This window comes from Paroedura picta, chromosome 4, assembly GCF_049243985.1.
Source record: "Paroedura picta isolate Pp20150507F chromosome 4, Ppicta_v3.0, whole genome shotgun sequence".
In the NCBI taxonomy this organism is placed as follows: domain Eukaryota; kingdom Metazoa; phylum Chordata; class Lepidosauria; order Squamata; family Gekkonidae; genus Paroedura; species Paroedura picta.
This window is the reverse complement of record NC_135372.1, coordinates 30012444-30031475: the sequence shown is the minus strand read 5'-3', so window position 1 is coordinate 30031475 and position 19032 is coordinate 30012444. Positions and strand designations below refer to the sequence as shown.

Sequence of the window (19032 nt, the reverse complement as noted above, 5' to 3'; positions counted from 1 at the left end):
ATAAAGCAAAAGCCTTGCCCTCTGTTCCAAAGCAGGAAACAGGGGAACCCTCCCACTCCCAAGGGGTTTTGACAGCTCCTTTCATTCCTCGAAATCTCTGTCTAAGTCTCAGGATCCCAGACCTAACAGGCCAAGGGAGTTCAAACAGCGCAATGCTGGCGTTGTTTGGCTTGGAGGGGCTATTGTATGGAAGGCTTTAATGGAAGGTCAAAGGACTATCTCCTTCCATATTTTAATTTTATTTATTGTTTTATACTTATACCACTCCTCTCTGCAAGCAGGCTCGGGGCAGTTTTCAGTAATAAACTAAAAACATGGTTTAAAACGCAGATAATCTTCTCTCCCCCCACCCCTTCCATCTCATCTATTGGACTGGCCATATTAGATGGTATAAATAAATAAGAGGGAGGGAGTCAAGGAGAGGAGGGAGGCATGTAAGATTTCAGGCCACCCTGGCCTCAGCCATAGGTCTTATGTGGAAGAGTGCCATTTTGTAGGCCCTGTAGAATAGATCCGGGGCAAAAAGGCCAGGCAGACTTCTTTGGGGCCAGGGATTGCCTAACAAATACATCTCTGTGTGCCAAATGGGATCATCAGGGGAGCAACCTGCTGGCTGTCTTACCTGTAGCGTAGCCTGAGTGACATAGAACCCAGCCCAGGCCTTTTTCATCATGCCTCCAGTTCTGTGAAAGGGACTCCCTGAAAGGGTGGGGTGGGGGCCTCCTTAAAGACCTGCAAGTCCTGTTTGCCAGGACTTCTGTGGGGGGTGGGTTGAATGACGGGCATTCTTGAAGCGGGGTGTGTGTGTGTGTGGGGGTGGATTCAGGGCTTGCTGTTTTATTTGGGATTTTAATTGGAAATGTTTTCCACTATTATTGTAAACCACCTCAAACCATGGGGAAAAAGTGGCATATATATGTTCTAAAATAATAAATAAACGAATTAAAGTTCTGTAAACTCTGTTGATAGATTCAGGTGGTGGCCAGCATAGTTAGTGTAGTGGTTAAGAGCAGTAGCCTCTATTCTGAAGAGCCAGGTTTGATTCCCCGGTCCTCCACATCTAGCCAGCTGGGTGATCTCGGGCTAGTCTCAGTTCTCTGAGAGCTGTTCTCACAGCAGTTCTCTCAGAGCTCTCTCACCCCCCACCTACCTCACAGGGGCTGTGGGGATAGAAAGGGAAAGGTATTTGTAAGCTGCTTTGGGTAAGCTCCTTTGGGTAGTGAAAAGTGGGTTATAAGAAACCTGGCATGAGCTAGCAAGCTAAGGCACAAAAAGGACTGTGTTGCGTGCTTCAGGGCACAGCAGGATCAACTACTTTGTGCAAGAAGGAAAGTGCAAAGGGAAAGCCTGGGAAGGAGAAGAGAAAGAGACTCTCTTTCTCATTGGCAAAGCCTGGGAGGGAGGCGGGAGGAGAGGAGAATCCCTCCCTCATCGGCAAAGACTGGGAGGGAGGTGTGATAAGGGAAAGATTTCACAACAACCCCTAATGCTGATTGAAGGGGCATGACTTGTATACCACTGTGGCCCTTGGCCCGCTGACATCCTAACGACAGGCCACCTTCACTTGCTTTGGGGCTTGTCAGATGAGGTCCCCCTTGAATGGAGATACCAAAGTATGTGTGCCTGTGTGGAAAGTGCACAGTCGAACCCACCTGCTTGCGCAGCCCTACAAGGCAGTACCCGATGCTGTTCATGCACAGCATCCTCACAGCAGCATTCCGTGGTTTCCCTTTTTTTCCCTTGTGGGCCAATCAGGCCGGCCGGACCTGCTTCCTTGCACCCCTCCATCCTTTGAAGAAGCAACCACTGCCTCCATAGCCACGACACTCTCATCAACGTCCCTTTCGGTCCCCGAGCGGTCCCCGTCCGAGTCCTCGGAGCAACCCAGGTATAGGTAAGAGGACTGGTTTGTGTGTCTCCCGTCGGAGGTCATTGTATGTATTTATTTGGTTATTCACAGAGGGCTTTCTCACTGAGACATGAGACAGTTACAAGTCAGGTACAGCCAACAAGATGGAACGTTAAGCAAAGAACACAATAGGGTTTGGGCTCCAGAAATCTCAAACCGAGCTGAAACTAGGCATGCTTTTTAAAAGGAGAGATGTTCGGTGGTGCAGACACTACGCAGTCTGAAGTATGCTGAAAGTGAGAGGTAGCAATGCAGTATTGTGGACCACGGCCTCAGCCTTTTACCAGTGCAACTCTCTGATGTCTCATTATAGCACAGCACTCTTTACCTGTGCAAAAAAAAAAGCCTTCCTGCATAATTCTGCTTCGCGGAGCTTGTGGAAAGCCAGGAGAAGGGGGAGCCTTCGTAACCTCATCAAGGAGGCTGTTCCACAAGGCAAGGGCCACATCAGAGAATTCCCATGTACGGGTGGCTATTGACTTTGCCTGTTTTGCAGGATGGAGCCCTCACAAGGCCCTGTTTGGAGGAACAAACTTGTCACAGAGCAGGCACGCCTCTCTTTGCTCTGGAAAAATGGCCCCCATTTAGACCTCGAAGGCTGATCAGCAGTCTTAATTAATAGGATGTGGCTTTGATGGGGAGAAGTGTTACCAGAGCATCAGCCATTGAGCATAACGCCTCCTTGAAGGTGGTGCGAGCATGTGTGTGTGTGTGTGAATGAGCACTCTTGCGTGAGTCACTCTTTTGCCCAGGCTGTTCTTTCTTCCACAGGCGGCGTACCCATTCCTCGGAGCAGGATGGCAGGTCAGTGTTGTCGTAAGCCACGTGTGCTTCACTGGATACTCTCCTGCCATTGGACGGCCCCATTGGCAGTACTCCTCAATGCTATGAGTGGGGTTTGGAGGTTTCCTTGGGAAACGGTATTGAGACTGCCCTCTTAAACTACAAAAGATTGAGGGCAGGTGACATTTCTCATTAGTTTGCGAAGAGATGAAAAGGCAAAGGTACCCTAGATCAGTGGTCCCCCAACCTTTTTATCACTGGGGACCGGTCAACGCTTGACAATTTTACTGAGACCTGGGGGGGGGTAATCTTTTGCCAAGGGACGTCGTCAACGCCACCGCTGCCTGAGCCCCTGCTCCACTTGCTTTCCTGCCAGCACCCCTGACTTCCCTCCGGCTGCTGCGGGTTGCTGCCAGCAGCAGCTGCGCAGTGCCATGCTGAGGGGGAGCCCCAGCCATGGCGGCCGCTGGAGAGCACCAAAGGTGAGCCGGCAGCAGAGTCGCAGGGCAGCCCCCGAGGCAGCAGCCGGGGAGGAGGACAAGGAGGAGCCATGGCCCGGGACCAACTGGTCCCGGTCCCTGGACCAGGGGTTGGGGGCCACTGTCCTAGATCACCAAAATCTCTATTGCAAACAAATTTTAGTCTGCTTATTGTAAATGTCAGACTGTAAGCTCTATAACTTATTTGCAATAACTAGTTTGTAGTTTCACCACCACCCCGTTTTATTTTATTTTTTTGCCCTGCATTTTCTGCCGGGCGTAAACCATTTGATCCCCATTTCTGAGTCCTGCTGCAGTTTGATTGTAAGGGGAAGAGGTATGGCTCCGTGCGGGAGCATACAGGAAATCCCAGACTCCACCCCCAGCATCTCCAGTTAAAAGGACCAGGCAGTAGGTCATGTGAAAGGCCTCTGGAGGCCTCGCAAACTACCTGGAGAACCACTGGTAGTTTGAGTAGACAGTACTGACCCGGAGGGACTAGTGGTCTGATTTAGTATAAGGCAGCTTCACGTGTGTATCGCTTAACCCCAAATTCTTGTGCTGATCGGCTGCCCTGAGCACCTTAAGAGGAGAAAGGCAGGATGAAAATATCCTGCTACAGGGAAACATAGTTACAGGGAAACAGCCCCAATATGAAACTGAGACCAAGCATTTTGTTCCCCCCAACCCACAGGTCCCGCGAAGAGGCTCGGGTCGAAGATGATCTCCAGCAGATCACGGTGGAACTCAAGCCCAAGTGCGACATCGAGATTGTCGTTCCTGATGCAGCTGCTGTGGGGTCAGAGGCCAATGCTGTTGCAGGGTAGTTGTTGCTGGAGGATGGGGGAAGCGGGATACCAGGATGGTGTATCAAATGTTACAGTACAATAAACAGACTTCTAAGGAGTCTTCAAACTTCAGTTGGTTCTTTAATGTCCAGAATATTAAACAGAGCACGTCTGGAACGCCTTAAGCTAGGAGCAGCAGTTATTATAACAGTCTTACTCTGCTAAGAGCCAGTTTGGTGTAGTGGTTAGGAGTGCGGACTTCTAATCTGGCATGCTAGGTTCGATTCTGCGCTCCCCCACATGCAGCCAGCTGGGTGACCTTGGGCTCGCCACAGCACTGATAAAACTGTTCTGACCCAGCAGTGATATCAGGGCTCTCTCAGCCTCACCCACCCCACAGGGTGTCTGTTGTGGGCAGAGGAAAGGGAAGGAAAGGTAAGCCGCTTTGAGTCTCCTTCGGATAGAAAAATGTAGCATATAAGAACCAACTCTTATTCTTCAGTAATATCAGGGCTCTCTCAGCCTCACCTCCCTCACAGGGTGTCGTGGGGAGAGGAAAGGGAAGGCGAATGTAAGCCACTTTGAGCCTTCTTCGGGTAGAGAAAAGCGGCATATAAGATCCAACTCTTCTTCTTCTTCTAAGAGAGAATTTCTCTAAATTGAAGTTTCCTGTTGTGAACATTGAAATTTATGTCCTTTGGAAAAATCACACAACAAAACGTGTTTGGATCTGTTTAACACTCTGGACATTAAGGAAAAAACTGAACTTTGAAGACTCATTAGAAGTCTGTTTATTATAGTGTATCATTTGATACACCTTACTGGTCTTCCAGTGCCCTATTACTTGCTTTGTGTCTGGTCCTTCACTGGATCCTACCCCTCCTATTTCATTTTTGCTTTGGGGGGGAAGCGACAGCTTTCCCAGCATGCAGTGGGTTGCCCGCATAGGAGCCAAGTCAGGAGAATGGGTTGTGCCCCTTGAGACGAGAGGTGGGAGACACCTCTGCTTAAAAAAAGGTAACGGCTCAGTCGAAACATCAAAGAGGTATGGTTTCTGTGGTTTGTCTGATCAGGCTGCTTCACTAGCCATGGTTGATGAGCCTTCGGGGAGGGCGGTATATAAATATGAATAAATAAATAAAATAAGTAGAAGTCGATTTGGTCTTGGGGCACTGGGGCTGCAGTCATGGAAGCCCCCAGAGCGACTTGTGTGAAGTAGCGACCCTTGGTTAGTTCTGTCCTCTGGTTCCCCTCAGGCAAGCAAGCTCACAGGCGTGTGCCCCGTTGTTGACAGCAGCTTCTATCGAGGTGGAGACGGCCAGCCAAGCCTCTGAGCCAGCCAGCCAGGCCTCGGATGAGGAGGACCTCCCAGTCCCGGATATCTATTTTGTAAGTCGGTTTTCAAACACCTCTTTGGGGGATGCGACGTTCAGTCCGCTGCGGTTCGCTCTGCTTCTTTCTCTCGCCTTTCCTCTGCTCTTTCTTCTTCCTCTCTTTGCCCCCATGGCCTTTCATTCTTTGCCTCTCCCTCCCTCTCCCGCGTCCATTTGGAAAAAGCCTTTAACCTTCCGAATGCTGGCTAGAGGGTCGACATTCCTCAAAATCCAGTTCCAGGTCGGTGACCTTGCAAGTTCTTCCTCCCTTTCTGTTCACGGAGGAGCTCTGTAGCCAGGGTCCTCCAACAACCATCACGTGACAGTCAGGAAGAACCCCTGAGTCCTCCGAAACAGGCGCTCAGCCTAGAAGGCTGTTGCTCCGCTGTTTCCACAGTGAACCCTGACTTATTTTCCTTTCCCTGTAGGCAGAAACAGGTGCAGAGGAGGAAGTCTAGGGAGGCTGAGCAGGGGTGTAAGTGGTCCAGAGTTGGTGTGCGGTGGACGTGTTCTGGGTTCCATTGCTGGTTCCTGGCAAATTTGTAAAGTGGATTTCTCTGCCTTTTAATGCATGAGAAGTGCCTGCCTTCCCTTCCTTAACACAGTTTTTAACTTCTTAAGTTTTTTTTCTGGGGAGGGATTTTCTCCCCCTCCTCCCAAGCTTCATGAACATGTGACTTCATCTCCTGTTTTTCTGCCCAATCGATTTTGCACTTTTTTCTTCTTCCTAAAGAAGGGCAAGGTCAGGGCAGGAGTGGCTTCAGGAGAAAAGGAAATGAAGTTGCCTTTTCTTCAGGCGAGAGGGCGTGGTTGTCCTTAGGAGCCTTATCCTGGACTCTAAAGCCCCAGTGGAGGGTCCGGAGCCTTTCCCCTCCTGGCTTAATGGACTCAGCCACAAGCTATGGACCTTCCATTGAGCATGAGTGTGTTCTCTTGTGGTTCCCATGCCTGCTTGCCTACCCCAGGGTGGAGCCTGCTTGCCTACCCCTGGCTAAACCACCTTCTGTCTCTACCCACCCCCCCCCCCAAGCCTGCCTGTTAACACAGATGATGCTGTCACTTCTCGTAACATGGCACTTCTGGTGGGTGTGGCAGGGAGGCGTGGCCAGCTGGCATCACTTCCACGGCTCCTTGAAGCTTAAAAATTATTTCAGGGACTCCTCCACAGTCAAAAGGATGAAGAAGGCCCCCAACCTATTTGAACCTCTAGACCAGGGGTAGTCAAACTGCGGCCGGGGCTCATGGGAATTATAGTTCATGGACATCTGGAGGGCCGCAGTTTAACTACCCCTGCTCTAGACCCTTCGAAATTCTAACACAGAGTGGTGGTCACAGTCACAAAATGGCTGACAGAGGAGGCGGAACCAAGCACACAGTGTCAGGGAGTGAGTGCACACTTAATTTGAATACTAGCTCTTCAGTTCAGTTCAGTTAGTTTTATTACGGTCATAAACCAGCACAAGATAATGCAAAAACATCCATTAAAGCCAGGAATTAAAACATCTTAAAACATAACAATACAAAATAGAATAATAATAAGGTACATAAACAAAGCTGTCCAGTTCACATGAAACAGACCATTCTATTACGAATTTTCATTGCTGCTGCACAGAACTTGGCAGCAGCAAGCTATAGGTTGTATCATTATCTATATCTGTAAGCAGCAGAGAAATGTAAAATTCTCCTGAACACCTGGGAATCTCCCTAACAGTGGAAGAATTAGACTAATTTGAATGTCATTATAACATTGGCATTGAAGGAGAACATGTTCCATGGTTTCTATGTGTCCAGAACCACAGGTACATTTCCTTTCGATATAGGCTATTTTTCTATATCTTCCTTCTAATACAGCCAAAGTGTTTCAAGCAGAGGTTTTCCTAAACAGGATTCCTTTTAAAACAAACATATTATTAAAAAGTTATTTCCTTGCTTGCAAACCGCCTGCCTTCAGACTTGCGGTGAAGATATTTTGTGCTGACAAGGCATTTTTTTTTAGATGGGCACATCCATTCAGAAGCCCTGCTGGGCAAAAGTGGCCCTGCCCATTTTTAAAAACACTGGGTGCTCCAAAAATGGCATCAGCGGGCACCGCGGTGCCCATTTCACCCTGTTTGGGACCCCAGCCCTACACATTCAAAACATGGAGGGCTAACAACATCATCCTTTTAATTAAAAAACGCAAGTTGAAATCCTAAGAGAGCTGAGTTTCCGCCATCGGTTCTGGAATCTGCTCTTCTATAGAACTGAAGAGGCCAGCCCCTTTCACTCCTGGACTTTCCCAGAGACGGAATGCTGCTTGGCACCAAAAAGATACCCGACAGATATTTTCTATGGCATGAAATAATATTCACTTCCCAGACTCCAGTTTGCATGCATGGGAGTGTGTGGTGGTGTGCAGTGTTTTGCATCGTGGATTTATTGTGTTGCACCAAACCACTCTTGGGGTCCTGAGATGCTACGGAGAAAGACGGGTGTATAAATATTCTGAGTACATCAATAGTCTGTCTCCCCCACGCTGGGTTCACATCTACATGTAAAATGGGAATTGAATCAGAGGATGAAGGTAAACGCAGAGGTTGGAAAGTAACTTCCACATTGCTGGAATTACTTTTGCAGTGGCTAAGGAATACACGCGGTTTGCAAAATGTTTTGATAGTAAGTTATACTTCTGGGTCTAAATATCCTTCCCTGTAGAAAGGAAGGGGCAAAGCATGGTGCAGCTGAATCTAGAGGCGTTTCCTTCCTTCCTTCCTTCCTTCCTTCCTTCCTTCCTTTCTTCCTTCCTTCCTTCCTTCCTTCCTTCCTTCCTTCCTCCCTCCCTCCCTCCCTCCCTCCCTCCCTCCCTCCCACATGTACTCAGACATCCTTTACATGAGCTTCATCATTTTGTTATTTTGTTTTCCATTCATTCTTTCTTATCTTTGTTTTTCTTCCTCCCTCCCTCATCCTGGTGTGACATCCAGTTCACAGATGGCCAGTACTGGATTTACTCTCCCCACCTGCGCAGGCTCCGAGCTGCCTCCTTTTCCTCTGGGAGCGTAAGTGAACTGACTAGCAAAGAAGGCAGCTGAACAGCCGTTCTGAAATGAATCAGTATAGCGTTGAACAGAATCCCATCTTGCCGAAAGACGGGAGCATTGCGGTCAGGCTTTGCGTTAGCCTCAAATGAATGAATTCGATATTTATTTTAGCCATAATAAGCACGCCTAAGAAATTTCATTTTCCCATACCCATCTCAAACAAAACAAAACCAGACCAAAAAGGGAACAAGAACCCAACCTTCACAAAGTCAGGAACTCAAAAGTTGAGCTACAAAACAATATAACATTTAAACAATTTTTAAATTAAAGTGCACCAATACTAGGTTAAAAGCAAAGTAAAATCCATATTAAACTATACAGATCTAACTGCACAAGAATAGACCAAATGCGTTTCGACGCTACTGGGTCTTCCTCAGTGGTCAATATCATTGAATAATGCACTCTTATCTAAAACCACAAACATTGTGATTGTGTGAATGTAGGCATCCTGCACGGAAAGTGCATCTCATGTGTGTCAGAAAAAAGTTTTTTTCTGACACACATGAGATACACTCTCTGTGCAGAGTAAATCAATAGCTGAGAATGGTGTTCTGAGATACCACCTATCTTAGAAGGTGGTGCTCCAAAAAGAAATATTATACTAGTATTTGCTGGGGCTACACCTAACAGATTTCCCTTCACAGAGCTATACTTTATAATTGGTTTTAGATAAGAGTGCATTTTTCAATAATATAGTCTGCCCAAGTGGAAAGCTAATAGCAATATTGTTCTAAGCAACCATGCAAATTTGTGAAAACAAAGGCCCCCACTAAAAAGCTTTCCCCCAAATGTCTTAAAAAGCACCAGACCAATGTTCTTACCCTAGTGCTGCCACCAACTTCCCCTGATACTTCAGCCTGGGGATTGGTGCAGTTTACAGCACTGTCAACATGGAAGGGAGGGTGCATTCCTGTCCCTCTCACATTGCGTAGTACAGGAGTAGTACAGGAGTAGTCAACCTGTGGTCCTCCAGATGTCAATGTACTACAATTCCCATGAGCCCCTGCCAGTGTTGGCTGGCAGGGGCTCATGAGAATTGTAGTCCATGAACATTTGGAGGACCACAGGTTGACTACCCCTGGTGTAGAAGACAGTGTGTGATTCGGGTGGCGTGCAGGTACAATCTGATCACATTCATTTTTCTTTAAACCCTACCTTTTCACCTAAATTGGGATTTTAAAAAAAACCCACAAATGTAGTTAAAATTCAATGCAAACATCCTGCCGAGCGGAGATTCTCGCTTGTCTTAAATCTCGGCACAATGTGGGGTGGGGTAGTCGCTTTATGCCCTCCTTTAGGAGGGCTTTTTTGTTCAGTCCTTCTGTCCTGTACCCAAAAAGGAGAAAGGAGCGGTTTTCTTGGTGGAATGTGCAGATGTTTGCTCATCATGCTGAAGCCACTGGAATGAAGCACACCAAAACCACTTGTCTGTCCATCTCTTGAATGGCAGAGGTTCTCCAGGGCCTTGGACAGATCACTTGTTACCTATCTGGAGATGTAGGGGATCGAACCTGTGTGCGTCTGCATGTATACCGGGTGCTATTCCACTAATAGATTTCCTGCATTTTAATTTTCTCCGCTTGTGTGTTCCTGTTCCTTCATTTCCCCCCCCTGTTCATCATCGTTCTTCTGTGCAGGTCACACATGGACGCTGTGCAAGAGCAAGCCTGCCTCGGAGAGGTTTTTGTGGCTAAAAGGGACTCTCGAGGGCACTGTGTACCAGAACCAAACTCTTGGTCCTTTCCAGAGAGCAGGTGCTTCACACCCTCAGTTACTCTTTTGCCGCCAAAGGAGTGATTCTTCTGTTCTTTACTTCATCGGCTAGGAAGCTGTTGGTGAGAGAAGAGAGGTCATTTTGGTGTAGTGGTTAGGAGTGCAGAGAGCCAGTTTGGTGTAGTGGTTGGGAGTGCGTACTTCTAATCTAGCATGCCAGGTTCGATTCTGCACTCCCCCACGTGCAGCCAGCTGGGTGACCTTGGGCTCGCAAGGGCACTGATAAAACTGTTCTGACCGAGCAGTAATATCAGGGCTCTCTCAGCTAATTGACTCAAAGCTACCGCCTCCTTCCTCCTGGGAGAAAAGGAGGGGTATATAATATATACTGTCAGATGGATTAAGTAGGTGGATTTTGGTGACAGCGGCCAATGGGTTTTTGATGTTGTTTCAGGGCTTCAACCACTGGCCCAGCGCAACAGCTCTATCTTGCAGGCCCTGCGGAACTGCTTAGCTTCTAGACTTACTAGGCAGAGTCTTCCACCAGGCTGGGACCAGGAGTTCTTGGGGGCCAGGAATCCTGAGCAAACTTTGCCTGATGGAACTCAGTGTTCTGTGAGGGACAGTCCCAGACTGTTCAGGGCTTTAAAGGTAGGAACCCAACCCTTGAACCTGATCTAATCTTCATTCTGCATCCAGTGAAGTTGGAAGAGCACAGGTCGTACGTGTGCTCTGCTCTGTATCCCAGTGAGGGCCTGTGCTGCCACCATATGGACCAGTTAAAATTTCTGGAGCAACTCCCAGGGCAGCCCTGTGTGGAGCAACTTACAGTCATCTAGCCTAGAGGTGAAAGGTGGTAATTGTCATACCTGGTGAAGATGGTTGAATGTTTAGCAGGTGATATTCATGATCTGGGCACCGTCATGTGGAAGTCTGTGTTCTGTGGGAGAGACCAAGAGTTTGATTCCGGCGTGCGGCGCCTCCCAGAGGCTTTTAAAGCTTCAAATGCTTTCAGAGGTGGATTTGCTTATGCGCAGTCCCATGTATTCCTGCACAGAAGACGCTCGATGAACCAATTTCAGGCAAGCAACTGTGTTTTCTGCATGTTTTGCTCTTGTGGTCAAGTTGATACGACATTGCTTAATGTTCAGCCTGTCTCCCTGCAGATTTAAACTGCAGGTTTCTGTGCTGGAGCAAAACATGCGTGGAACAGGAACAAACAAACAAAAAACAAGAGGAACCCACAGGTAAGGAAAATGAGGCTGTGGGGAAACCCTAGATTCTGGGTTCAGCAAGTGGTTGAGGCATCCTTTCAGTTTCCGGTCTGCAAAACTCAGAATGTTGGTGACTTCACTGGTTTGAAGGGTTAGGCCTGTCCAATGTAGGTAGGAGATGAAACTTGACCAGTAGAGTATCTTTCTCTGTGTGTGGGCATGTAGCACTCTGCCCTCCCACAATCTCAGCTTCTGCCAGAGCCCCCCACCCCCCATAGATGGTTGTTGTGGCTGTAGAACCTGTCAAGTAAGCAAAGAGAATCCCCCTGTGCCTGCCCAACCCAGTTTTGTTGCACGAAAAAAGTGGACGATTCCAAAATTGTAACAAAGGAGAGACAGAATCTATCCAGTGGTTTAATTAAGTATAAGAAGATAAAAAGTCTCTTATGTCATTTATTTAGACTTTGACTCTGCCAAAACGGTCTCTAGATTCATTTGTTTTCCGTTTTCAGTCGGGCTTTCGTCAGTGGCAATGAGTCCGTCCTTGTTAATGTTTGAATATAATGAGGCAAATGCTCTTGTATAATGGAGAGTCAAGGCTGTGAGCTGAGTTTTGTTGGTAGTGCATTAACCAGGGGAAAAAAAGGCGACCTGTTCAACTTGGCCCCCTTCCATTTTAGAAAGGGCTCAGAGTAGCCGTCTTTCCTTTAACCAGGCAGATTCTGGCCCTCAGCCCTTTCTGGATGGTTCAGGTATGTACAAGGGGGCTTTTCTGTCCTGCCTTATCGTCTTCTTCCCCTTCTCTCTCTCCTCATTGGTGTCCTGCTGTCATCTCTCATTTTCTTTTTTTCTCCTCCCCGCTTCTCTTGCTTCCTGCTTTGCAGCCGACAGATGAGAGGAGCTGGGTATATTCTCCTCTCCATTATAGCCCTCAAGTCCATTCAGTCTCCGATGAGGAGAGTGATACAGTAAGTTTTTGGGGTGTTTTTTTTTTTTTTTAATGGCTTGTAACTCTGGGGGGGGGGAGCATGAGTTGAATTCAGTCCCTCCTCCCCCGGCCAGCAGGTGGCGTTGCATGTGGATTACGGGAGGCATCCCTTGTTTATGTTTTGGGGAATGGGGGTCGAGCTTGGAAGGTATGCAGAGTATTGTTGAGCATGTATGGAGATGGCCTGATCCTGGCTGTTTAGGATACCTCGGAGCCAAGGAATTCCTGATGGGCGGAGTGGAAGCTGAATTGCCTTGAAGCATCTCAATTGTGGACAGTGCGTGGGGGGTGGGGGGGCATGGCTGCTCCAAGAAGTAGAAGTATGGCAAGCAGAACTTAACACGTGCCAAGTGTTGGCTCTGGCATCTTCTTCAGTAACCCGGAGCCTCCGAACTAGGATAGTTCAGAGAGAAAACCTGCAGGGGAAGTGGATTCCATTCCCCGGCTGGCCCCTGCTTCTTCCTCTCCTGATACTATTCCAGTTTACGTGGACTGCCTCTGCTCCCCCCCTAACCCCGGCTCTGCTTTCTTCGTTCCTCCCCCTTCCCCCTTCCTCTCCTCTGGTTCCGCACCCTGCTGCCCGGTTCTCCCCGAATGGCCTGGTCTTCCTGGATCCACTTCCTGGCTGCTTCCCTGCTTGGCATAGGCTGGGGATGGGGAAAGCCGGGCAGGGCAAAGGCAATATCCTTCTTTCACAGAGCATCTAGGCTTCCTTTGGGGATCTAGTACGCCATCCAGTCCCTCCCTCCCCCCCAATATCTGCGCCTGTGTAGACATCCATTATAGTGTTTGGGGTGTTTTTAAGAATCCTATTTTCCCGCAAACCTGAGGATGCCCTTGCCTTGCATGCTCCTGCCCCCACCCATCAGGAATTACGAGGATCAGAAAGGGGGCCTTGCCGGAACTCTGTCCCCAGCATGGCTTTCTCTAGGAATGGAGCGCTCATGGCTCGATCCCTTGCATTTGTGACTCCATCAATACCCCATGATTATCCTAGGACTGGGGGGGGCGGGGGCGGGGAGAGCCCCTGACATGGCATGGCTGACTCTCAGCGAATCCTTTCAACCTCTGCTTTACTCTTTCCCAAAGTGCAAAGACTAGCAAGGAGCCGCCCGGTTGCCACTCTCAGTAACTTTTCTTTCCTTCCAGTAACTTCTATGCAAGCCGCCCCCCCCCCAACCACCCCCAACAGACCAGAGCTCTCACTCCTCTTGGCCGGCCCTGCAGCTGCTGCTATGGAACGGGGGAAAGGAGCATGTGGCATCAGTGCGGGCTGCGGTTCTGTATCCCAAACACTTAAAGAGACTTCGTTTCTCTGGTCTCCTTCCAAGAAATGGCCCACAGCCGGTGGGGGCACCTGAATCTGGGAGCACCCTTGGATTCCGGGTAGTGACCAATAATTTTGTCCCTGTTTCTTTTCCAAAGTGCACTACAGTAGCTACCTTATTCGTATGTGATACTGTGAACCTGCTTATATTTCCCCCCTCCCTTTGGTCATGTGATTTTGCTTATTTTTGGACCAACCTAGCATGCTTGTGCTTTTAAGCAGAAGGACAAAAAACAAAAACCTTTAAGCGACTGTATGATTTTTTTGCGTTGGTATATCCGGTCAAGCAAACTGAACTGTGGCCACAGGTCTCGGGACGGTCGGCTTTTGCGTGGAGAGGGGGAAACAAGCACCAGCTGTCTGGCAGGGCGGCTCTCACTGATGTAAGGTGTGCATCCTTGGGCAAATCTACTGCCCCGTGCCTTGGTTTCCCCGCAGGAGAGAAGAGAGCAGCGCCCAGCCTGACAACTCTGCTGGAACACACTAGACGCCTGGGAACATTGGCTGGACTTCAGAGCAAGCATGCCCTTTGACCCCAAGTGCGTGTCACAAAAAGCTTGGTGCTCTCTGCTGGTGAAGAAGAAAAGCCGTCTGTTCTCGGGCCTGCCTCGGATTGTACACATGTTGCTGGCGGAGGACGTCGAAGGTCCCACGGCTTCATCACCCCCTTCCGATTCCTGAACCCCCAAAGTACTTCACCAAAAACTCATTTGTCCACTTGGAGACATGTGGACATGCCTGCGGTGGACATCTTGCTTTCCGGGGCTTCCGGAGCACGCTGCGTCGGCACGAGGGGACCTGGCTTTAGGACCTGCCGTGGATTTGCTTTCTCGGAAGACGACGGAATGATTCGCCCTCCGCCACAAAGCCCACAGTCGGTGTCGTAAAGCACAAGGCGTCCGATGGCCGAAAGAGCCGAAAGTGTCCTCGTGTCTTCCAGCACTGGGGGAAGAATCTTTGCCAGACAGGAAGCGAGGCCAGTTTTGAGTCTTGGGCAGCTTTTTAAAAACTGTTTGATCCCACTGTTTCCCGGGCAGCCTGCTTTCTCCGTTCCAGGGCCCGATGACAGGGACAGATTGGGAAGCAAAGGTTTGTAATGCCAGTCACTAAAAGGTGGCAGCGTTCGGTTCAGATGTGTTTCTGCTTCTGTAATGGCAAGCCAGAATACTTCCTACGTTCACACTCGTTTCTTTCTCCTCCCTGCCCCCAGAAACACCGGAAGGGTTGTCCGGGTTGAGAACATGGCTGAGGCAAATAGATGTCTAGAACTTCCCAGCTGTCACTATCAATTCTTTCCCCACTTGTCCAAAGGCCTGTTCAGTCAGAGTCGCAGTCAGAAAGTCCTTACCTGAACTGATTTTCCTTTGGTGGGACCCTTCTCTAAAATGCAGCTCTTTAAGAACGAATTCCACGTCAGCTAAACCCTATGGTACAGAGGCTGGAGGGTTTAGTCTCCCCTGATTGCATCCAAGCTGAAAGAAGACTCTTCTCCTCCATCTTGTCTTCCAGGTCTTGAGCTGTCATTCTTGTGGGGGGCAGGAAGAGGTTTTCCTCTCTTTCGTGACATCGGTCTATCCTATAGGGCAGGGGTAGTCAACCTGTGGTCCTCCAGATGTCCATGGACTACAATTCCCACGAGCCCCTTCCGGCATTCGCTGGCAGGGGCTCATGGGAATTGTAGTCCATGGACATTTGGAGGACCACAGGTTGACTACCCTTGCTATAGGGAACACTTCCTGCAAAGCCAGACGTTGCTTGACTCCTTTGGCTGTGACTTGCTTAGGAGCATATATTCATCTGATAGAACAGTTGTGACTTTTTCTAGCCTTTTGACCTAAAGGTGTATTTCTGTTTCACAAGAGGAGTCTGCAGGGGGCAGAGGAACCATTCCCCTCACAGTACTCCTTTCCTGAAATGCAAGAAGGAGAAGCAAGGAAGTCATCCTCTCTCGAGCCCCCATCCCCAATTTGAGTTCCTCATACAGCTGAGCCAGCTTGCTAAGGCCTCCTTGTAGTTAGATGCAGTGGTGCTAGATCAATACCACTTTTCAGGTTTCTCAGACTGGAGGCCACCATTACAACCTTGTCCCATGTTCCCCCCCCCCCCCCCCCACAAGCTGGACTTTGCTTTGGGAGACAGGCTGTGGGTGATCCAGCTGTCTTAGCATCTGCTATATGTCCTACCCTCAAGGCCCCCATCCTGCCCTGACTCTGTCTTATTCAGTGTGCGGGGAGAGGAGTGCTTGCATCACTAAGCTTTCCTTCTGCATGGTTCAGAGTCCAGGGCATTTGGAGAGGGATTGGGGAGAGCAGTTGGGAGCTGGCCATTGTGGCAACCCTTGATGGACAGAAGGCCATCAGCAGGCATCAACCCACAGTCTGTTCAGGCAACGCCCTGACTTTTATGTTGGAGGGGCAGGTTCTCTTTAGGGCTCTTTCCACACTTTCATTCACCAGGGCCCCCCCAAAAAAAACAAGAATCCACTCCTCGGAGCCAGGCTCCCAGAACTGTGGCTGGGTGAACAGGGGTTGCCACTTCACACTCGGGCTTGTTGTAATTCTCTAGTCCTATCTCCACCCTGTTGTAGCCCAACAGCCTCCAGAGACGCACCCACTTTTCCCATCCTAAAAGCAAGGTCCTACGGGGGCTACATCCAGCCTGAACTGCAGGGGAGACCCTGATTGGACCACCAGTCCATAGCAGGCTTGGGGTGGGGATGGGAAGGGCAGATGAATGCTAGTGAGCTCAGCAAGCAGACTCCTTCCCTTTGCGGTGGCACACTGGTCCACAGGGCTGCTTCGGGGCTGAGGCAACGCCAGAAAACAGACCTGTCACCTTCCTTGCGTCATGAGCTCCCGTGCTGCTCTCCCAATAAAACGGAACCTGCTTCTGTCCTGGGAGATGCAAAAAATGCATCTTGCTCACCGCAGTGGCTTCTGTTGCAAGGATGAGACTTCTTGCACCTACAGAGGTGCCAGCACGTGTTTCGCTGCGACCCCGGAAGCCTCCGCCGCTTCTTCTGTGGTTGCCAGCTACCTCTGCCGCCACTTCTTTCCCCCTCTCGTTCCTCTTTTCTGCTGTCCCCTGTGGGATCGGAACCTCGGAAAGGAAACCAATCTGCTGCTGTTGGGAGCCCTGGGGGACAGGTCCTCTGATTGGGCTAAGCTCAGCTATTTTTTCCCTGAGCATTTGTGCAGCTGCCTCGCAAACCTGGATCTGGGCTCTTCTCCTCCAGCTGCGGAACTTTCCGTTGGATACCAACGCCCCACTCCCCCCCCCCGGTTCCTCCATCTCTCTCACTCGGGCCATCAAAAGAGTATCTCAATTTGGCACAGCTTGCAGTAGATCTAATTTCTGGTGGCTTTATCAGAAGGTCCCTTTTTAAACAGCCGTGTTCCAGGTTGCGTGCTTTTGTACAAAGAATGTATAGAAGTTGGGGAGGGTGGCACAACCCATCCCAACGTGGGGGGGGAAACGCCCCTCTGCTGTCGTTAGTTTCCATATTTTTCCTTTGTTTTGTTTAGTCATAAATGCTTTTGTGTTTGAGTCGTCGTTCTCCCCTCCCCCCCCTGAAAAAGTGTAAATCGATGCTAAAGATGTAGCAGTGTGAGCACAATGTAGTCTTTTGATGTGAAACCAGAAGCAATTCAAAGTGTGTGTGTGTATATATCTTATTTATATGTATGTATGTATATACGTGTGTGTGTATATAATATAAGATATTTAAAAAGTCTAGTTAATTTAAGGACCTTACCCTGGGAAAGAAGCCCTAATTGAAAGGACTCGGATAAATATTTTTTCCTCTCTTGTTTCCCCCCCCCCCCCACTTGTAAATAAGTTTTTGAAGTGCGTGGAGACTTGTACCTCGTTGAATGCCTCCTGGTAAAGAAAAAGAGCCCAGTCTTCATACCCGCCCTTCATTTTATTGTATTTATTTTCCTATTGGCCTCTTTAAGAGGGGCCTTGCTAAGAAGGCACCAGTCTCTGGGGGAAGAAGAGAGGACTCTTCTCCGCTTGCAACCAACCCTTTCCCTCCCTGTTGCATCCCTTCTCTGCCTCTCCATGAATCTCTCGTGCCTGTTCTGTGGATCTGAAGTCTCCCTGCTTGCCAAGCCCGCTTTCTCGCTTCCACGGCCACCGTGTCACGACACCTGTTCAGGAGGGCTTTTCCAGCCTGCCTCTGTTCTGTCGAGTGAACCGCCTATGGATGGATGACACGCAAGTCCCGGTTGGCCTGAGCCGGCTCAAGTGTGGTCCCCTCCTTCTACTCCCCCACCCCTTCCCTGACTATTTCTAAACACCATTTTATTTAAGAGAATTCTCCCTTTCTCCCCCCCCTTCTTGCCTGATAGTAAGTGACCTCTGACCCTGCGTTCCCCCCCCCTTCCCCAAAATTGGAAAAGGAGACTCTCAGAAGCCAGAGCTGAGTGGCTCCCCTCTTTGTGTACCAAACCATGCAGACAAAATGAAACATTCTCGTATGCAACTCTTTCCTTTTTGGAATCCTGTTCTCCCTTTCTTTATTTTTGGAAGTATCCAATAAAATAGGATGATAAAGCACGGTTGGGTCTGTGTGCGTTCTTTGTTTGCTGTTGAGCTCTTGGTAGGTCGGCCTTAACCGTTTTACCATTGAGAAACCCCTGCAACATTCTTCAGGCTTCGAGAAATCCCAGAAGTGGTAGGATTGTGCAGAATGTGGTTGGGAAGCAGAGCTGTGGACATGCCCACCCCGGGACCCCACCCCTTCCCACCGCCTCCGGGCCATTATGGGAAGGGTGGGTGAGTCGATATGACCATAGACAGGTCATATCATTTCATAAATGTTTAGCAAATTAAAAAAATATCTACACAATTGATTAACTTTCACCCATTTTGGAAACCCAGGGCAAACAGCCCCGACCCTGGTTGAGAAAGCCTGTGTTAGGAGGTGGTAGTTCCCCCCCCCCCGAGTTTCCTAATGGACCTATTGATTAAACTTTGCATATTGCCACTTCTCAGTACAAAGATACATTTTTACAGAAGTTGCAGTGGAAATGTTCTGCTCTAGTTTGGAGGCATTGTTCCACCAAGTTCACTCCAAGGGGTTCCTGACTTCTAGAGAAGCTTCTCTCTCTCTCTCTCAGGACCTTTGGCACTGCCACTGCATACAGAATGGCCTGCTTGAAGGGTCAGGACTCCTAGCTCCCCTTCTCAGACCGCAGGCCTTGCATCTATGGCTCCCACTGCCCAGTGCCTGGCCACCCGAGGGACCGTTTACTGCCTGGTGTGCTCCTGCAGGAATAGCTGCCTGTCATTGCCAGTTTTTCTCCTGACACCCCTTTTACAAGAGCATGTCCAAGAAGGTGTGGTATAGAGCATGGTGCTCGCTGCGCTGGGAG

General features: G+C 49.3%; 1 protein-coding gene across 14 annotated transcripts in view; it reads left to right on the top strand.

The window, feature by feature from the left end:
• The window catches only part of PIP5K1C (phosphatidylinositol-4-phosphate 5-kinase type 1 gamma), a 59317-nt gene extending 41103 nt beyond the window's left edge, over window positions 1-18214 (top strand). For 2 of the 14 annotated variants that reach the window (XM_077332180.1, XM_077332182.1), the window contains 7 exons: window positions 1756-1894; window positions 2681-2713; window positions 3866-3970; window positions 5216-5348; window positions 8296-8370; window positions 12224-12307; window positions 13477-18214. In XM_077332180.1, coding sequence (XP_077188295.1) covers window positions 1756-1894; window positions 2681-2713; window positions 3866-3970; window positions 5216-5348; window positions 8296-8370; window positions 12224-12307; window positions 13477-13479 — 572 coding nt within the window. In that variant the 3' untranslated portion in view covers window positions 13480-18214. Of the gene's footprint in view, window positions 1-1755; window positions 1895-2680; window positions 2714-3865; window positions 3995-5215; window positions 5349-8295; window positions 12091-12223; window positions 12308-13476 lie in introns of those variants that run through there. The other 12 variants (XM_077332179.1, XM_077332181.1, XR_013229980.1 and 9 more) reach the window with 11 other exon arrangements.
• The last annotated feature ends 818 nt before the right edge of the window (window positions 18215-19032 follow it).